Source organism: Hordeum vulgare, chromosome 3H, assembly GCF_904849725.1.
Source record: "Hordeum vulgare subsp. vulgare chromosome 3H, MorexV3_pseudomolecules_assembly, whole genome shotgun sequence".
NCBI classification, from domain to species: domain Eukaryota; kingdom Viridiplantae; phylum Streptophyta; class Magnoliopsida; order Poales; family Poaceae; genus Hordeum; species Hordeum vulgare.
This window is the reverse complement of record NC_058520.1, coordinates 345525963-345546806: the sequence shown is the minus strand read 5'-3', so window position 1 is coordinate 345546806 and position 20844 is coordinate 345525963. Positions and strand designations below refer to the sequence as shown.

The 20844-nt window shown below is 46.5% G+C and overlaps 1 protein-coding gene and 1 pseudogene across 1 annotated transcript; both read left to right on the top strand.

Annotated features, from left to right (window-relative positions):
- Positions 1-3119: 3119 nt before the first annotated feature.
- On the top strand, positions 3120-13098 carry LOC123443817. The gene is made up of 2 exons (XM_045120346.1): positions 3120-3735; positions 12788-13098. The coding sequence occupies exon 1, from the start codon at positions 3258-3260 to the stop codon at positions 3726-3728; it is 471 nt and encodes a 156-aa protein (XP_044976281.1). The 5' UTR covers positions 3120-3257; the 3' UTR covers positions 3729-3735; positions 12788-13098.
- On the top strand, positions 9782-12781 carry LOC123443816 (annotated as a pseudogene).
- Positions 13099-20844: the final 7746 nt, after the last annotated feature.

The window sequence follows — 20844 nt, the reverse complement described above, 5'->3', positions numbered from 1 at the left end:
AGATTTGAGATAGTCTTCACAAATGTGGACCATCTCGGATAGATGCCATCCGCTAGGTAGTATCCCTTGTTGTAGTGGTGCCCATTGACCTCGTAGTTAAGTGGAGGAGCATGACCTTCAACAAGCTTGGCAAAGCCATTCGAGCACTGCAGTACGTTGATGTCATTGTGAGTTCCTCGCATACCAAAGAAGGAGTGCCAAATCGAGAGGTCATGTGTGACCACTACCTCAAGTACCACACTGCAACCTCCTTTCGCACCTTTGTACATCCCTTGCCTAGCAAATGGACAATTTTTCCATTTCCAATGCATGTAGTCGATACTTCCAAGCATCCCAGAAAATCCTCTTTCTGCATTCTATGCTAGGATCCGAGCAGTGTCTTCAGCATTGGGTGATCGCAAATATTCAGGTCCAAAAACTACCATCACTGTCGTGCGGAACTTGTAGAAACACTCAATGGTGGTAGACTCGGCCATGCGTCCATAGTCTTCCAGAATATCACCGGGAGCTCCGTATGCAAGCATCCTCATAGCTGTCACGCATTTCTGGAGCGAGGTGAATCCAAGTGTGTCGGCGCAATCCATTTTGCACTTGAATTAGTTGTCGAACTCCCTAATGGAATTCACAATCCCGAGGAAGAGCTTCTGTCTCATACGATAACGACGCCAGAATACTTTGTCGTCGTGCAGATGAGCGTCTGCGAAGTAGTCGGCGTAGATCAAGCAATAGCCTTCCAATCGATGCCTCTGCTTTGCCTTCAGCCGGCCAGGGGGCCGAGCCACCTCGCCGTGGATCTGCATTGCTCGCGAACAGGCCGGCCAGAGAGGCGAGGACCATGAGGTGCTCTTCATCTTGGGCGTCGGCATCGGCTTCCTCCTTCACTAGCGACGCGGACGCCTCCTCGTCGTCGGAGTCCATAGGCCAGGCAAATCGCCGAACACCTGGTGGGCGTGGTGGACGCGCGGCGACGTACGTGCCTGGAGCTCCGGGAAAACTCGCCAAGAAGCGAGGGGGGAGGAGGGGGTGAATCCGCGGTGAACCCTATGCCCGTCGACGGGGAGATGGCCTTTGTAGCGGCGACATGCAGCTGGGGCAGCGTCGGAATCGGCACGGTGGCAGAAGATGTGGTGCGCGAGGGGAGGTTCCAAATAAGAAAAGGCCTTTTTTCGCGTGACAGGGCCCGACGCATCATTTTTCCTTCCGCCGGACCCCAAGCACGCTGGGTTCGGGCTGGGACCGCCGGGGCCAATTTCGGCTCTAACCGGTGAAAAACCGGCTCCTGAGGACGCGACTGGGTCTTTTTTCACTCGTCGGCAGAAAAAGTGGCATGGGAAGGGTTTGTTGGGAGCACGACTGGAGATGCTCTTAGTATAAAAATGAGAAAATGGCTTCTATACCACTGAGACAAGCATCAATTGTTCATTTGCCACCGAACAAAGCTCCAGTGCTCATATACCAGACACAAACAAATTCTAGTGCTTATTTGCCATCGCCGTTAGTCCATCGTCAGAATCTCTACGTTTTCATGTCAGTCAATCTGAGATTTCCAGTTTTACCCTCGTCATATCTCTTCTCTTAGAATAGAAAAAAACAGAAATATCAACGCACACCACACCACCCGACCAGTTCACGCACGCACACAACAACGGCCATGGCGGAACTGCCGCTCCCCGAGCGCATGCCCCTCCTCCCTCTCCCGCTCCCTCAGGCTAACTACTCGTCGAAGGTTCCGCCGCTCCCCCAGCCTTGCAAACATGCAATCAACTTTATTACTGGAATTAGGGGAGTCACCATAGTAGATTTTGTTGATGACTATTACAACGTTGCCAAGTTCACTGCAGCTTATGCCCATGTTCTTCCTGGCCTGACCGACATGTCTCAATGGCCAAATGTGAACAAAGATTTCACTTTGAATCCCCCAATCCTTAGGAGGGCCCCTGGGAGGACAAAAGTACAGAGGCATAAAACTGGTGCCGAGAATAGCAAGGGCAAGGGAAATAAAGGCCACAACCAATGTCCAATTTGCAAGGCCTATGGACATAGATGGCAAAGCTCTAAAGATGCTGCTCCGGAAGCACTAGCTGCCTATGCTGAAGTAGCAAAGCAAAAAGGTAGTGCTTGCTTCAATATTACTGTTTTCATCATACTCTTGTCCTAATGATGCTAATATGTGAAACTAATGCAGGGACAAAAGAAAGAAAAAACCCATTACAAAGGTTGTTCTTCCATGTTCAACCGAAAATGAAACTGCACTGCCTCTACTTCTATGTCCGAGTGATGCAATTGAAGACAATGTCGCGAAGTCGAAATCATCAAAGACTACCTCTAAATCTACAAGGTATGAAAGCTGCACAATCTTTAATGAAATGTTTCTTTAACAATGTGTAAGTTAGCAACGTATATTCTGCAAGAATCATCATAGTATGTAATCTGATGTTTTAATGTAGATCAAAGGCCGTATCTGTTGCGCCTGACAACCCTGCAATGGGCACTCGAAGCAAGAGGAGTGTTGCACCTGACATCCATGCAATGAGCACTCGAAGCAAGAAGAAGCTGAAAATGTGATATTCAACAACATTTCACATATTATTTACATATCGCAACTCTTCATGTCTAATTTATTTATAGACTTTGCTTATGTGAACAACCTACTCTCGGTTGTGGTCTTTTGATAGGGATGAAAACTTGAGTTTACTTATGCATGACTGAATTTGGTGTTTGCTGAATGCTTTCTAAATGATGTGAACTTCGATGAGTATTATTCTATAGCTGAAGTACATATATGCTGATACTGTTATATGTACATTGTTGTTTTGCTGAAATGCTGAAATTACAGGCAAAATGCAGTAGTTTTTTCCTAGATATGTTCTCTCATTGTTGCTTATTTGCCACTCGGGGTAAACAAGTCATTTTGGCCTCTAAGAACAGCGAGCTAACGTTGTTCTAACAACAAGTGGCATACAAGCACTAGAATCCGTTTGTTACTGGTATATGAGCACCGGAGCTTTGTTCGATGTCAAATGAGCAGTTGATGCTTGTTTCAGTGGTATATAAGCCATTTTCTCTATAAAAATCCATTCATATATGTCGATTTTTTCTTCAATAAGAAAAGTCAACTACCGACTGTGTGCACGAGGAGGAAGAAGCCCGCGTGTTGGTTAACCATCAGCCACCTCCTCCGGCCTCCCGGCCCGACTCCAGATTCTTCCATAGTTCCACGTCTCCCTCCCTTCCCTTCCAGGCTTAGACTCACCAAAATGGCGAAACCCTCCCAATCCCGCTTCCTTCTCGCCGCCCTCCTCGCCGCGGCCTTCCTCCTCCTGCTCGCCCGCTCCGACGCCTCCAGGCCCACCCCCAACGCCACCGCGTACGACGAGCTCCGCCTCCGTGGCTTCCCGCGCGGCCTGCTCCCGGCCAACGTTCGCGGCTACACGCTCGATGCCGGCTCGGGGGACTTCGCCGTAGACCTCGACTCCAGCTGCCGCATCGTGCTGCCGGCGGGGAGCTACCTCGCCAACTTCAACGACCACCTCACCGGCCACCTCGACGACCGTCGCATCTCCGGTCTCAGCGGCATCCGCGTCAGGGCCTTCTTCCGCTGGTGGTCCATCACCGGGATCCGCGCCGATGGAGACGAGCTCGTCTTCGAGGTGGGCTCCGTCTCCGCCAAGTTCCCCGCGCGCCACTTCAACGCCAGCCTCGAATGCCCCGCCAAGGCCGACTCTTAGTAACAAGGTATGTTTTATTAGTGCTTCCGTGATATATCATGCCTCTTTCTTTCCTGTATACTGCATGCTTCCACGAGTACCTTATAAGAACAGAGCCTCTACGTTGTAATGATTTCTCGATTTTCAGTTCACGGTACTACTAGGATCAGTAACTACATAGTGGGATTCAACTAAATTTGGAAGGATATGGACATATTAAGGACTGGATGTCGATGTTTGGTAGTTTGGATTGGTGGTGTGCCAACTGTTTCGAATTTTGACTAGTTTCAGTAACTACATTGTTAGATAAAACGAGATCAACGAGACATGAGAGACACGGATTTTTACGTGGGAACCCTTGCGGGAGAAAACCACGGACGCAAGAAGGCGCAATCACTATGAGGGTGGAGTATTACAAGCACGAGACGACATGCCGTCTTTAGGTGCGACTACATGGAGTATATATGAGGGGCAATACATGAGAGTCCTTGGAGGACAAGTAAACGAGTTGTACTCGTACGCGTCGGTACCAACGCAAAGACCCACACCGTTTGTACTACGTCTAGTTCAATACGGTAGAATTTGGATCATAATTTAACAATCTCCACCTTGAGCCAAATTCCCTCCAGTAGTCGAAGAAAGTGAATAACTCCATCCAAATCAGCATAAACACCTTGTGCGTCAAAGTCCATAGGACTAGTGAGAAATACCAACTAAGCCTGAGCAAAGCTCAAACTTGTTGGTAGGAACTGGCTTTGTCATCATATCAGCTGGATTATCATGAGTACTTATCTTGCATACCTTCAAATCACCTTTAGCAACAACATCTCGAACGTAGTGAAATCTGACATCAATGTGTTTTGTTCTCTCATGATACATTGGATTCTTTGTAAGATATATAGCACTTTGACTGTCAGAAAATATGGTAGGGCAAGATGAATCTTCACAAAGCTTAGTGTACAAACCTCTCAACCAGATAGCTTCTTTGCATGCCTCAGAAATAGCCATATACTCGGCATCAGTAGTGGAACAAGCCAAAATAGACTGTAAAGTTGCTCTCCAACTCACAACACAACCACCAATGGTGAAAACATAACCTGCGAGCGATCTTCTCTTATCCAAATCACCAGCAAAATCAGAATCAACAAAACCAACAAGTCCATCTCCAGTTTTCCCAAACTCTAAATAAGCATTAGAAGTACCTCGTAGGTATCTGAAAATCCACTGAACTGCATTCCAATGCTCTTTTCCAGGATTAGCCATGTATCTACTAACAACACTCAGTGCATAAGATAAATCCGGACGAGAACAAACCATGACATACATAAGTGAACCAACTGCACTTGAATAGGGAACTCTAGACATGTACTCAATATCTGCATCTGACTCAGGACATAAGGCTGATGATAATTTGAAGTGTGCAGCTAACGGAGTACTTACTGGCTTGGCATTATGCGTATTAAAACGACGAAGAACTTTATCAATATATCCCTTCTGACTGAGATATAATTTTCCAGACGGTCTATCTCTGGATATTTCCATGCCAAGTATTTTCTTTGCTGCACCCAAATCCTTCATCTCAAATTCATTACTCAATTGCTTCTTTAGTTCATCAATCTCTGACATGCTCTTTGCAACAATTAACATATCATCAACATAAAGGAGCAAATAAATAGCTGAACCATTGACAGTTTTCAAATAAACACAGCTATCATAATTAGACCGATTGAAACCTTGAGAGAGCATAAAGGTGTCAAATCTCTTGTACCACTGTCGAGGGGATTGCTTCAATCCATAAAGAGATTTCTTTAACTTACAGACAAGCTTTTCTTTTCCAGGAATAACAAAACCTTCAGGTTGTTCCATATAAATATCCTCTTCTAATTCTCCATGTAAGAATGCAGTTTTAACATCCAATTGTTCAAGCTCAAAATCATTCATGGCAACAATACTAAGTAAAGTGCGAATAGAGCTATGCTTCACAACAGGAGAAAAGACTTCGTTATAGTCAATACCTGGAATTTGGCTATAACCTTTAGCAACCAACCTTGCTTTATATCTTGCCTCATCATTAGGAGAAACACCTTCCTTTATTTTGAAAACCCACTTGCAACGAATAGGTTTCTTCTCTCTAGGTAATCTTACCAAATCCCAAGTGCCATTCTTTTCAAGCGATTCCATCTCATCATGCATAGCAGTCATCCACTTATTACTATCACCAGAAATAATAGCCTCGGAATATGAAGAAGGCTCAGCATTACCTTCAATTTCTTCTGCAACAGATAAAGCGAAAGAAACAATATTGCACTCCTCAATTAACCTTTCAGGTGCATTAATACCCCGCCTAACTCTGTCACGTGCGAGATTCCAACCGGGTGGAACAATAGGCTGATTTGGAGTGACATGTTCATCATCAAAGACGGGATCGTCATGTGCATCAACATTTTCCTTATCAGAAGTATCACCTGAATCAATAACATGCTCCACCTGAACAGTAGGCTGCTGAACAGTAGACTGCTGTTCACTCTCAAGAGGAACATTAGTAGATGAAACATCATGTAACATAGCAGATTCATTAAAGATAACGTTCCTGCTAATAACAATCTTTTGTGTTTCAGGATTCCACAATTTAAAACCTTTAACACCAGATTTATAACCAAGAAAGATGCACTTAACAACCCTTGGCTCCAATTTTCCATTATCAACATGAGCATAAGCAGTGCACCCAAAAACCCTCAACTGTGAATAATCAGCAGGTGAACCAGACCATACCTCAATTGGAATTTTCTTATTAAGAGGAATAGATGGTGAACGGTTGATGAGATAACAAGCAGTGGAAGCGGCCTCACCCAAAAACGCCTATGCAAACCTGCATTGGACAACATGCAACGGGCTCTGGAAATAATGGTCCTGTTCATACGCTCAGCAACACCATTTTGTTGAGGAGTATAAGGAACGGTGTGGTGTCTGACAATGCCTTCAGACTTGCAGTAATTCCCAAATTTCTTAGAACAGAATTCCATACCATTATCAATGCGAAGTATTTTTACCTTCTTTTCAGTTTGTCTCTCAATCATAATCTTCCACTCCTTAAAAGCTGAGAAAGCTTGCCATTTATGCTTCAAGAAATAAGGCCAAACCTTTCTCGAATAATCATCAATAATAGTCAACATGTAACTAGCACCACCTAGTGACTTTCTGCGAGATGGTCCCCATAAATCAGAATGCACTAATCAAGAATACCTTCAGTTGTATGAGTCGAAGTGTTGAACTTCACCCTCTTGTGCTTGCCGAAGATACAATGCTCACAAAATTTCAATTTACCTTTGGTATCCTTTAAGAAGACCTCTCTTATTTAACTCTGCCAAACCAAGTTCACTCATATGTCCAAGACGCATATGCCAAAGGTTAGAAGCATCACAATTAGAATTCTTTGAAATAACCGGAGTAGCGTTACCTGAAACGGTAGAACCTCGAAGGTAAAAAAGACCATTGGCCGAACTTAAGTCACCTTTCATCACAATGAGAGAACCTTTGGTGACCTTCAAAACGCTATCTCCACCTGAATACTTGTATCCCTTTGCATCAAGGGCACTCACAGAGATAAGATTTCTCTTCATCTTCGGAATATACCAAACATCTGTCAAAGTTCTGATTGTGCCATCAAACATCTTGATTCGAATGGAACCTATGCCTTCAATCTTGTATGATGAATTATCAAAACCCAAAACGGAACCAGCAGCAGTAGTAGAATCAAAAGTAGTAAACCAATCTCTATGCGGGCACATATGAAAAGTACAAGCAGTATCAAGTACCCACTCATCATTGGTCTCAGCACATCCAGCAATAACAACAAGAGCATCATCGGAACTTTCATCACGAGCAACATTAGCAGAATTTTCACCTTGTTTGTTACCTTTCGGTTTATATGTGTCGTTCCTCTTTTCCTTGTTCTGCAACTTGAAACATTCTGAGATGTCATGCCCGTCTCTCTTGCAAGACTGCTTCTTGTCTCTGGATTGCGACCGGCCCCTCTGGCCGTTCTTACTTTTGCTGGTGAGATCTTTTGTCATGCAAATCCCTTCCACCTTTAACCATAGAGCGGCGGCAGTTTTCTCGCTCAAAACTTCCTGCAAAATATTATCATGCAAATGGAGTTGAATTTGTGACAAAGCCTTACGGTCCCTTCGTTTCTCCTCAGCAGTCCAATCCTCAATTCTATTCTTCCTAAAACTATCCAGTGCATCATCATAGTCGGCATGCGCCAACAACGCCCGCATCTTGACTTGTCATAGGGTAAACCTTGTGTCACGATCCAACAACGGAAGATCGTACTTCATGGATGCCATGAGTAGATAAATCTGTGTACACAAAGTAGTACAAGCCGACAGAAAAATTCTTGATAGAATTGATATGCGGATGAAACGAAATAGGATAAATAGCACCTGGTAGCTCTTGGGTAGATGTAGCAATAGAAGATAAGAGACCAACTAGTACTTTATACTAGTATCGTCACGTGCTGATGGATGGATGATTGATCAATTATCTCCAGCAGCAACGGACAGGAATAGGGGCTGCGATGCGCAGCGATAGAGTTGCTTCGGTTTCGGTGGACGGCAACTCAGCAGCAGCAACTTGGACGTGAGCAGCGGCACGGTGGGCTCCTGGCGCGTGGCTGCGCTGGGAACCGGGATCAGGTCGATGTGGTTTGGTGGACGAGGCGTGGCTGGCGGCAGAGGGGACCGCAGCAACTCGGCGACTTGCTAAGCGTGGAGCAGCAGCGCAACTCGACGATAGTTAACAGTGGCGGCTTCGACGGATTTATACGACTACAGCGGCTCGGCGAAAACCTGTCGAACTCGGCTTCTAAATCGATCCGGCTTCGGATAGCTAGGTCGTGTCCGGCGGCAGACGCAACCCTAACTCCCGTCTCAAATCTTGTATCTACGAACCTGGCTCTGATACCACTTGTTAGATAAAACGAGATCAACGAGACACGAGAGACACGGATTTTTACGTGGAAACCCTTGCGGGAGAAAACCACGGACGCACGAAGGCGCAATCACTATGAGGGTGAAGTATTACAAGCACGAAAGACAGGCCGTCTTTAGGTGCGACTACATGGAGTATATATGAGGGGCAATACATGAGAGTCCTTGGAGGACAAGTAAATGAGTTATACTCGTATGCGTCAGTACAAACGCAAAGGCCCACACCGTTTGTACTACGTCTAGTCCAATACGGTAGAATTTGGATCATAATTTAACAATATAGTGGGATTCAACTAAATTTCTTGTTTACAATTGCATTGCGCTACATCTCGATGCTTAACTGCTTCTTCTTTTTACGATTTGAGTTCACCTCTTGTTATTGCTTGTTTATTTTCTATAATTTTCCATTTCCATAACTAACTATAATCCTTTAATATCAAGATGTTTTCCAGATAAACAAAATATAATTTTTGGTATTGCAGTCATTAATTAATATCTCAGTTGCTTTCAGTACTACCATTGGAATTAAGTCAAGGCAGGCTTGCTTGTGGCAAAATAGCTTTGCAACTGAAGAATACAAGCTGTAAAATAGCTTTGTAACACCTTGGACAGTAGGACAGGGATACAGGGTATAATTCTTAAATAATTTGAGTTATCTGCCATGGAAGAAGTACAAAAAAGGAAATCAAATTTCAAATGAAAGGTTGTTAGTTGTTAACCATGATCCTTGCAGTGTAAAATGAAAGACTCCTATTTTGCTGTTGCACAACTCAAGAATTATGAGCTCCCAAACTTCAGTTCATTTCTCGAGTCAAGCATCAGTTGTTCATCTCATGCTGTTCTATCAAACTGATGTCACTATTATTGAACTGTACTGGTAAACAATTATTCATTTACTGCATGTTCAGGTTTCACTAACGCATTCACGGCACCGAGGGTTTTCCGAGTGATTGTTAAGCTAAAAATGTCCCTGTCAGTCAATCTCGTGCATCACTTACCTTTGATCTTATTTTGAATCTACTGAATATCAGACTCTGCCCCCCCCCCCCCCCCCCCAAAACTTATGCCAATGATTGACTGAAGTAAACTACTATATTCGACAACATGTAGAACCACATGCATCTCATACTGTGAGCTAGAACAATGTAACCCTAACTCTCTTACATGAAACTCGAACGAGTAATTAGGTACAGTAAGCTGGTTGATGTTTTAAAGGTCCTTTAGTATAGTTGTTTTGGCTTCCATGAGCGCTATCTAAACTTTGGTAACAAGGATGGACTAGTTTGAATGGCGAGGTGGTGATTGGCATGTCGGGTAAACAGAAAGCAATCCTAATGGATCACCACATTTATGAACAAGTATGGACTGATTTGAATGGCGAGGTGGTGCTTGGCATGTTAGGTAAACAAAAAGCAACCCTAATGGATCACCACATTTATGAGTATGCAACTAATTTCCAACTTAAGTAGTTAAAAGATATTGGTAGCGATACCTAATGTGATTGAATTTTGCACCTCCTGGGTTGTGGGGACTGAGACTCGGCCCCCGCGTCGCTCCCAGGGGCGACTCGGGTGGCGAAACCCTAGCCGCCACCCAAGCCCCCTCCCTCCCCTCGCCGCCTCCGGAGGATGCTGGTGGGTGATGCCCTCGTCGGTGGACGGCGGCGGCGGGGCCCTTGTTCGCGTGCTCGCGCGCTGGAGCGGTGAGAACGTGCTCGCGCGCTGGAGCGGTGGGAGCCTGTGGTGGCGCGCCGGAAAGCTGTCCGCGTGCAGGAGAGGTCGAGATGGCGCGGTGCGTGTGCGCGGAGGCGCTGCTACGGCGGCTGCCGGCCGCTGCAGCGAGCGGCAGAGCTGGGGGCGCCCAGATCTAGGCCGCATGGGCCCGCCTTGGCCCGAGTCAACCACTCTGCCCCCACCCACCCTTCTCCCTCCTCCCACCCCTCCCAGCCGTCCCCGGTGGTTGCCGCTGGGTTGTGCACACGCGCGGTGACCCTGACGGTTGCTGCGATGCTGTGCCACGGCGAATCCCGGCGGCGGAGGCTGCGGGCCGGCGCGGTGGCGGCGCGGTGCAGGTGATCGTTGTCGCCTGCTGGACGCGCTCCCGGTGGTGGCCGGCCTGCTGGCGCTGCGCTGGCCGGTGCCCAAACCTGCGACTACCGACGTTCCTAGGCTTCCCTCTCCATGTGCTTCCGTCTTCTCCAACGTTCTTCGTCATGTCTGGTCTGCATCTGCATCTGAGGTCCTTGCTCATGGGTCGGGGCGAAATCCCCGCGCAGCGACGGCCTGCGCTGTCAACGGCGACGCCCGAGGGTGCCGTCACCTCCTTGGAGGCGTTGGCATGACCCCTGACCGGACCTCCTCCTCGAGCACCGGGAGAAATCCTAGGTCCGGCCTCCTGGACCGGGCAGCGGCGGCGTCTCAACGCCGTTACCCTCTTGAGGGCGCTGCTTTGGCTGCAAGCGGAGTACTTGATGCGGCAGATGGTGGCTGGTGATGCACCGTTGGCGTAGACAGTTGAACAGGGAGCAGTTGTTTGCCAGCGCCGGCCCTCCCCCAACGATTGCTACACCAGTTTCTATCAGGCCCTGCCTTTCACCCGCCGATCCTAGGCACATGGGTGTGAGGTACGTTGGCCTGGGCAGTCCTGGAGCTGCAATTGTCCCTAGAGGTGTCTCGCAATGGCGGCAGGGCGAGGCCTAATGTCGTTGTGTGTCTGTAGCTGAGGGCACCTCCTTCCCTAGTTGTAGTCGCTTGGTGAGGACGGTGGTGTGTGTGTGTGCGCGTGTGTGTCCCTCCTTTCTGGAGGTTGTACCCCCGATGTCTTCTTCCTGTTCAATGCAATGAAACGCAAATTCTTTTGCGTTTTCTCGAAAAAATAAAAGATATTGGTAGCCAGCATTGATCTTAAGTTAAATGACTGATATTTGCTAGTGGTGAATGTGCAATCTAGCAAGCCCACCTAAAGAGAAGGGTGGTAGTGGTATTGTGGTCATGTTGTCAAGATAGGTTGTGCAGCTAGGGGTTTAATAGAGTTGCTGTATCATGGATGTATGGAGTAGCTTCTGATGACATGACCGAGCAGCAGAATAAGATAACAATGTTTCTACCCAAGCAGCATGGAGAGTCATGTCATAAATAAACTAATGTAACTAAGGTTTTTCTTTGTGAAATTTACTTACCGATAAACAACCTTGGTTGCTGCTAGATGGGCATTAAACCCCTCCGCTATTTCCACTCCTCCATCCTTCGTCTACCATTACCTGCTTGCGTCACTTGAATGGATTTTGGTGAAAGAGAACATGTTACCACTTATATAATAATCACATCCATAACATTTCCTGGTTTGGGGCTGGTTGCAAATCCGGTTTGATTTGCAGTGAGCTGGGTTGTATGAACTGCCATCTTTTAAGACTTGGTTGTGTCAAGAGTTTTTTGATCTCTTTCTTTTCATGAGAGTATATAGATGATTGTTTCTGTATTGTTATCTTTGTTTACATGGTTATAATTTTTGTAGCTCGAAGATTTATTTCTATTATGAACCATGAACTCTTGGGGGGTTCGGGGCAGAGTATAGCACACCGACTTGACTAAACAACTATGCAACTTACAATTTTATGTATTAGCTTTTACATGATGTAATATGGTTGTGGTGTAGGCAGGCACCACATGAGAGAAACAATGATGAAGATGTTAGTCACAATGCCATGAGTGGCAAATGTAAATCCAGCAAGCTAACCTTTTTTGTGTCGCACCTAGTCATTGAAGTTTACACAGTTATTAACAACTTAGCGTTTAATCAGGACTCGGGGAGTAGGGAACAGATGACTTATCATGTGTGGGCATCGAAGCAAATATATTCACTGCTTGTTTATGTAGCAAGAAAACATCCTTGGGGATAACCTTCCTGGAGTTTGTTGAAACGTTGAAATAGACTGCTGAATTACAGAATATTTTTTTTTTCTTTAGAATTGCCTTGCGCGACATTAGAGCCGATTATAAGACATCAAAAGCATATTTCGTGGCACCAGGTTTGGCCTCACATTACACACACACTTAATTGAAACACTGAAGTGTTGCCTCTTGTTTGCAGGAACTCTTGCGTGCCTTGATGATACTGGCATATCATCAAGTCGCCTCGACGTGGATCCCCATGATCGTTTTTAATCTCTTCACTGCCTTTGTAATTACCACTTGTGTACAAGACTACAAGTCTGGATCCCTAAGCCACCACTACACTTTCAACACCAAGAAAGCCGGATAATGTAAAGGTTCTTATTTTGCTCTTTTGCTGGATGGCTCGTCGTAATAATCCTAGGAACTGGTAATGTTTTTTTTATTTTAGTTTGTAATATATACAACTTCTGGTGTGGCGAGTATACAACTTAACTTTTGTCTTTGTTATTATTGTGTAAATGGGCGGGTTTTCTTTGAAAAGCTAGGGAGCCCGACGCTTAGAATTTTCGAGGAGAGACGACATCACTATCCGATAACCATGGCACATGTTCGATCTCATCGCCGGGGTGTTTTGGGGCCGGCCTTGATGGCTGCATCGGCCTTGGAAAGGCCTTGATGGCTGCATCGGCCTTGGAAAAGGGTTTTGGGGGGGGGGGGGGGGGGGGCGCTTCTATTCGCGTCGTGTGGCGGGATCTGATCGTGGGAAGGAGGCGCGTGGGGCTTCTATTCGCGTCGTGTGGCCAGATCTCATATAAAGATGACCCGTAAAGGTTGTTTACAGTTAACGAAAAAACGGTTTTGCGAGTTGGCGCGTGCGCGAATAAAGTTAAACTCCGCAAAAAAACCTGTAAAAATGATATACAGAGAAGATGCTTTTTACGGATCGGCTATGCGGGGTTTGTTCGGGTGCGTCGTGTCGACCCATAAACCGAAAATCTCGTAAATTAGAATTACTAATATGCAATATAAGAAAAATGTCAATATTATAATACAATAATCATTCCAAATACAATAATTATTCAAATTACCGTAGCAAACTAAATAATTCAATACAAAACTTGTCCCGTATACAAATCACACATAAATGAAATGAAAATAAATGTGAAAATGAAATATGTTAGTGTCCAACCCTTTGTCAATGGTGCTCAATGAAATCCTTCTAAAGTTGACAGTGGGTGTTTGTATTTTCAATCTCCTTGCAGGTATGAAGAAAATCTCTAATTCGGTTAGGGTTTCTAGCTGATTTGACACGGCTAGCCACATTGTCTTAGAAGAACTCTAAATTCATGAAGAATAACAAATCATGTCATGATGTTTTTCAAGGATCGCTTGTCCCAAAATCGAGCAGGACCACGAACAATGGCAAACCTAGATTGCAAAACCCTAAATGCTCTTTCAATATCTTTTCGGGCTGCCTCTTGTGCCCTTACGAATTCACACTCTTTCCTAGTTTAGGGTCTTTGATGTTCTTGACAAATGTGTACCAAGAAGGGTATATACCATCTCCAAGATATTATCCCTTTATGTATTCATGTTCATTGATAGTGTAGTTGCAAGCAGGGGCATCACAACTAGCAAGCCTAGCAAACAAATGAGACCGTTGCAACACATAATATCATTAAGAGTATCCGGCATACCAAATCCGTAAATCATGGGATGCTACGACCTCTAGCACAATTGTTGCATTACGAGACTTGCCACAATACATTCCTTGTCATGCCTTTGGGCAATTTTTCCAATTGCAATGCATACAATGTATGCTTCCTAGCATGCCAGGTCAACCTCTTCTATCATTAAATGCCATCAAATTTTTTGTGTCTTCCTCGTGCCCGAAGATATTCAAGACCAAAGACGCGGATGATCACTTTGGCAAACCTACACACTGACTCAATTGTACTATCTTCACCAATACGAAGGTACTCATCGGCATAGTCAGCCGGAATGCCATATGCAATTACCCGCATAACTGTCGAGATTTTTTGATATGCAGTAAATCCCTTCGAGCCCGCGGCATTGCTTCTTTGAGTAAAATATCGACAATTGGCCTCGCAAGCTTGAACAATTTTCACAAAGAGGGATCGGCGCATACGGTACCTTCTCCGGAAGAAGCGCGGCGGATATGTAGGATTGGCCGCGAAGTATTCTTGCATCAACATCTCGTTCCCGAGGTGGCGATTTCTAGGAATGCAAAGACGGCCAACGGTCGATCCTCGCCGCCTCTTTCGGTTCTCGTCTTCGTGCTCCTTCACGACAAGAGCCATGACCAAAGTCTGTTGGCGAAATGTGAGAATCATGGTCTCAACATCCGAGTCGTCCGAATCGGATGAATCGTCGAGCAAAAACATCTCGCAGGGTCTCAATTCCATCTCCGGCGGTGGCTCTCCGGCCGTGATGGATTAGTGGATCTGTGGCAGCGGCTCGGCGGAAGAGGGCAGGGGCACCCCCGCGGCGCGATTGAGCCCGCAGATTTGACCGGAATCGCCGGCGACGGACGGGCGGAACCAATGGTGGGGCGGTGGCGGGAGGGGTGGGGAAGGGCGCGGGATGAAATGTCCCTCCCACCAACCGCTTTCCTGGGATATGGGGCATCGAAGAGGCGAGGCGGAAACGTGTGTTTTCGAGGGCCGGGGAGGGGATTTTGCCGCGCCCCTAAAATAATTTTATGGGTCGAACGCGTTTACGGGGTCTGATTGGGCAGCATTTTCCACGCAGACCCGTAGTTTGGCCATTATTTTGCGGGTCGCGACTTTATACGGGGTCTGTTAGAGATGCTCTTAGAGCCGCAAAACAGACCATCCGGTAAAATACCTGTCGATTTAGCGGACAAGCGTGTTTTTTGGGGCGTGACTAGGACCCGTAAAATAAAATCGGTTGTCATATTTTTTTGCGTGGGATCCTACAAAGTCGAGGCCGATTCTGTCATATCTGCGGCCTGTCTCTTTTTCCCGATTCAACTATCCTTGGCGCAAAGGAAACTTTCGCCCCTTCCATTCCCTCCTCACGTGTCGTCGTCTGGCCTCGCCGCGCACCCAACAAACCCTATGTCCCTCCCTCCTTTTGCCGGACCCATTGTCCTTGTCGCAAAGGAAACTTCCGCCCCCTTCCATTCCCACCTCACGCGCCGCCGCCACTTCCAATCTTGTCGTCTTGCCTCGCCTTGCAACCAACGGACCCTATGGAGTACATGTAGCCTCTGGGTGCCGCATTTCATGCGTCACCGCTTCCAAGTATGTCGCTGCTCCGTACTCCCGCGCCTCCCTCGGTTGTGCATGCTGGCGCAACCCCAACATCTTTCGCCTCCGACAGCAAGAGGAAGCGACACGAGAATCACCTTGTTCAAGGGGGTGTGCTCGGCGCAACAACAACTCCTTCCGGCCCAGCTCTGGTTCTTCCCGTCCAGGCCACCCACGCGAGGAAGAAGATCGCCTCCATCGACGCGGCCAGTGCGCGAGCAAAGCCCCCCCCAGGAAGAAGGCGTCTGTGGCAAGAGGCTAGGATCCTCCTCCGCCTCCTCCCGACCACGTTTTCCCCGAGCACGGCCACTCAAGCGGTCACGCGTATAACGTGTTCGATGAAATGTCCGAGAGGTACAATTTTTCCTTTTGCTTGAAATGCTCCGATGATCTTTCATTTCGCTTTGAAGCACTTGTTTACGTTTTGCCCGTTGAATTTTGTTGCAAAAACATTAACTTATCATATACTGAAATGTTGGAGAATTCGGGGATTTGAGTGCTCCCCTTGATTTCGATACGCCTCAAGTGGAGGTCGTGGTGGAGGTGGATCAAGCAAATGACGGTGGTGATGAAGTGGAAGATATTAAGGAGGCCGAGTGCGATGCTAGAGTGGGAAGACCGACAACTACACACAGACAAATGATGTGTGCTGGGTTCAAGCATGGGAGAGTGTGTCACTTGATGTGGCGATCAGCAAAGATCAAAGCTCTAAGAGTTATTGGCAAAGGACAAAGGACAAGTACCACTTAATCTTGTCGTTCCCCTCCGACCGGTCATTAAAGTCAATCCAAGTCCGTTGAGACGTGGTCCAGAAAACTTGTGGACGTTGGAGTGGGTGCTTGGAGCAAGTGAAGAATGCACCTCCAAGTGGCATCACTATTGATGATTATGTGTAACAGCACCGAACCGACGCCCAAGAAGATTCCCTTTGTATGTCATTGTCGGTGCGTGATTCGTTTGATTGTCGCATTCATCATCGCGTCATGCACATCATCCGCATTGTATCGGCACTCCGTTGCCATCATTTTTCAAACTTGCATCCGTAATTAGTTGCCGGTTCTCTCCGTTTTTGTCATCGACCGTTTCAGGACCAACCACACACACGCGCCCGCGCCATCATTAAAATATTGTTTTTAAAAGTGTGTATAAACAATCTTGGAATAGGTCAAAAGTTGGCGCACGGTCTTACTATAGTGTAGGTAGGCCGCGTGTCAAATTTCGTCGCATTCGGAGGTTGTTTGATACCGGAACCGTTAAACCTATAGCGACACTATAGCCGGTCAAATTATGGGACGTTTTAGTATTTCTAAAAAAATGCCGGACCGCAAACCTCTCTCTCATCTTAGCTCAAGCCATCTACACAACCCACTACCACCTAGCCTAAGCCCCCTCCACCCAGAGCCGTTCGATCGAGATCGAACGGTCTAAAAACAGACTTAATCCCTAACCCTAAGCCCTATGTCTATAAATAGATAGATCCCCTGCGTAAAATGGACGAAACCCTAATCCTTCCTCTTTTTCCGCGCAGCAACCAGCCTCCCTAACCCGAATTCGCCAGCTCCTCCTTCCACCTCCCAACCACATGGGCTCGCCGAAACCCAGGTCCAGCCCGCCCAGGCCTGGATCGAGCCTCCACCCGTATGTCGTCACCTCCGTGACTTGTCCCGATCTAGGAGGAGAGGACCTCCTCCCGATCCAGTATGCCTTGGCCCCGACGAACCATGTCCGCCCGTCTCCTCTGGCCGGCGAGCAACATGAGATTGGCCCTAAGCTCTAGCAGCCCCATGGTGACCCCGAGCTCCAGATCGATAGCAGCTAGCCACCTATGGCCTCGAGCAGCTAACTACCGAGCCCAAGGTCACGCCATCACCCTCTACCTCATCCCCCTATTTCGCATCTCTCGCCCTCCCAACCGCTCTCCCTCTCTTTCTTCAAATGGACAGGGAAGAATATCGTGCCATGCTTTCCATCTTGGGAGCTCGAAGCCGTTAGGATCATCGTCGTGGAGACCCACGCCCCTGCCGTTCCTGCACCGCCCTTCGCCAGCTCCACGTCAAGGCCGCCTCCATTTTGCCCGTTCCCGTGTTGCCCCATGCCTCCGGCCGCCATCCCCAAACCAGGTACCACATCCTGCTGCTGCCTCATGTTCGAGAGGAGGTCGATCCGAGCACATCGCCTGCGCGTGTTGACCGCGCCTGCATGAGCCACCGCCAGGTGGGCTCCAGCAACCAGCCACCCAGCGGCGCCCAAGCCCTGCTAAGGGATCGATAGAAGATGTGTCTAGAGAGGGGGGGGGGGTGAATAGACTACTTGTCAAGATAAAAATTCCTAGCCTAACCCAGTTTCTAGGAAGGCAGAAATTCAGCAGATCTAACAAGTCTAGTACACCCTACACATGCTAGTGAACATATATGGCAGCGGAAAAGTAAAGACTTTGCACATGTAAAGGAGTAGAGTTTAGGAGATTGAACGTGAAGAGGTTGACACAACGATTTTTGGCATGGTTTCGATAGGTGGCGCTATCGTACGTCCATGTTAGTGAAGACTTTAACCCACGGAGGGTAACGACTGCGAGAGTCCATGGAGGGCTCGACCTTCGACTTACATGTATCCTTGGGCTACGAGACGTGCCTTGTTGCATCCAACTTGTCCGTCTTCATCTTGCTTGTTCCGAAACACACATCTTGTACCAATGATATTATGCTCGCCTTCAGGCTTTTCAACAAGTGTCCATACTTGGTTCCTCTTGAAGTTGTGTAGCTCTTTGTGCATGGCATTCACCCAATCCGGATCTTAAAGGGCTTCTTCAACCTTCAAAGGTTCAATGCTAGAGATCAAAAAATAATGCTCACAAAAGTTAGCTAAATGAGATTTAGAGCGAGTGATTCTCCCAGTTTTTATGTCAGCGTAGATTTGATTCAACGGATGATGTCTGTCCACTCTTGCTCTAATCTTGACATCTTCTTCTTCTTGGATGGTGGAGCTTCTTCTTCATCATAATCATCTTGCACGTTGTCGTTGGCGTTGTCATGTCCTTGAGGTGGTGGTGAGGAAGGTTGAGGTGGATCATCACGATGTTCTTGTTCCTCTTCTTCATCTTGTCGTGTACCTCTTGTGGATGCTTCCATGTCGTTTTGCGGTTTGCCTTGATGCGGGGTAGGAGCTTCCACTTGAATTGATGAAGTGCTTTCCTTCACCTCTATGGGACGAATCTTGCCAATGGAAAAGTCTTTGATAGCTTCCGAAGGTTCCTTATCTCCTACATCATTTGGCAATTGTTCAACTTGTGAACCGTTAGTCTCATCAAACTTCACATCTACCGTCTCTTCAACTTTTTGAGTGAAGTTGTTGTAGACACGGTAAGTGTGAGAGTTCGGTCCGTAACCGAGTAAGAAACCTTCATAAGATTTAGGTGCAAATTTAGATCAACGATGCTTATCAAGAATATAGCACTTAGAGCTGAATACCCGAAAGTATCCAACTTGGGGTTTGTTACCGGTGAGTATCTTGTATGCCGTTTTACCGAGAAGCTTGTGTAGGTAGAACCGGTTTATGGCATGGAAGATGTTTCCACGGCCTCTGCCCAAAAATGTCTTGGAGTCTTGTATTCGTCAAGCATCGTTCTCGCCATCTCTATGAGAGTCCGGTTCTTCCTCTCAACAACTGCATTTTGTTGAGGTATGTACGTCGTCGAGAACTCATGTGAGATACCTTCTTCGTCAAGAAAAGTGTCCACATTCGTGTTCTTGAAGTCCGTTTCATTGTCGCTCCGAACCTTCTTGATTTTCACTTCAAACTGATTTTGAGTTTTTCGAGCAAAGTTCTTGAAGATCTTTTGTACATGCGACTTATCATCAAGAAAGAATACCCACGTAAATTTGGAAAAATCATCAATAATGACTAAACCATAAGCATTTCCACCGAGATTCTTGTAAGCATTGGGACCAAAGAGATCCATGTGAAGCGACTCGAGTGGTCTTCTAGTAGTCATGATGTTCTTCACGGGATGACTTCCACCAACTTGCTTTCTTGCTTGACAAGCACTACAAAGTCTATATTTGTCAAAGATAACATCTCTAACACAAAGAATATGATCACCTTTGATAAGTTTGTTAAGGTTACACATACCAACATGTCCTAGCCTTCTATCCCATAACCAACCTTTAGAAGATTTTGCAATAAGACATGTATGAGGTTTGGATATCTTAGAGAAATCAACAATGTATAGATCACCTCTACAGAAACCAATAAAGAAAATGTTGTGGTTGTCTCTACGAAACACTTGGCAGTCAACTTTCGTAAATAGCATATTGAAACCAAAGTGTGCTAGTCTAGATACGGAAAGAAGATCGTAGCCAAGGGATTCGACAAGCATAACATTTTGAATGGAACAATCATGAGATACGACCACCTTACCAAGACCAAGTACCTTACCGTTGGAGTTATCTCCAAAAGTCACATACCTTCGAGGTCCATGGTTTGGTGTGATCTCATGGAACATGTCTTTATCTCCGGTCATGTGATCGGTGCATCCACTGTCGAGAACCCACTCCTTTCCACCGGCCATGTAGTCTCTAAGGTTCGCCATAAGACTAAGATTCCTCATGGTCTTCTCATACTCGATGTCAAAGTCCCCATCTTCATCGTAGTAGCCATGCTCCACATAATCATCATTGGATGAAGTACCCTCATAAGAGATAAGAGTTTCATCAGAATTTTGACTATGACAATGTTCATGTTTATGCATTCAAATGGATTCAGCAATGATATTGTTAAAAGTAATGACATCTCCTTTGGCACGCATCTCAAATAGGAATTTATCAAAATTAGGATCGGTTGGCTTCATTTTGTGAGAAGCAATGCATCTGTGAACAATGATATCAAGATTTTTCAAGGAATAATTTGGATATCTTTTCTCTAAGTCTTTCCACAAGGTATGAGCACACTCAAAGTTTTGAAC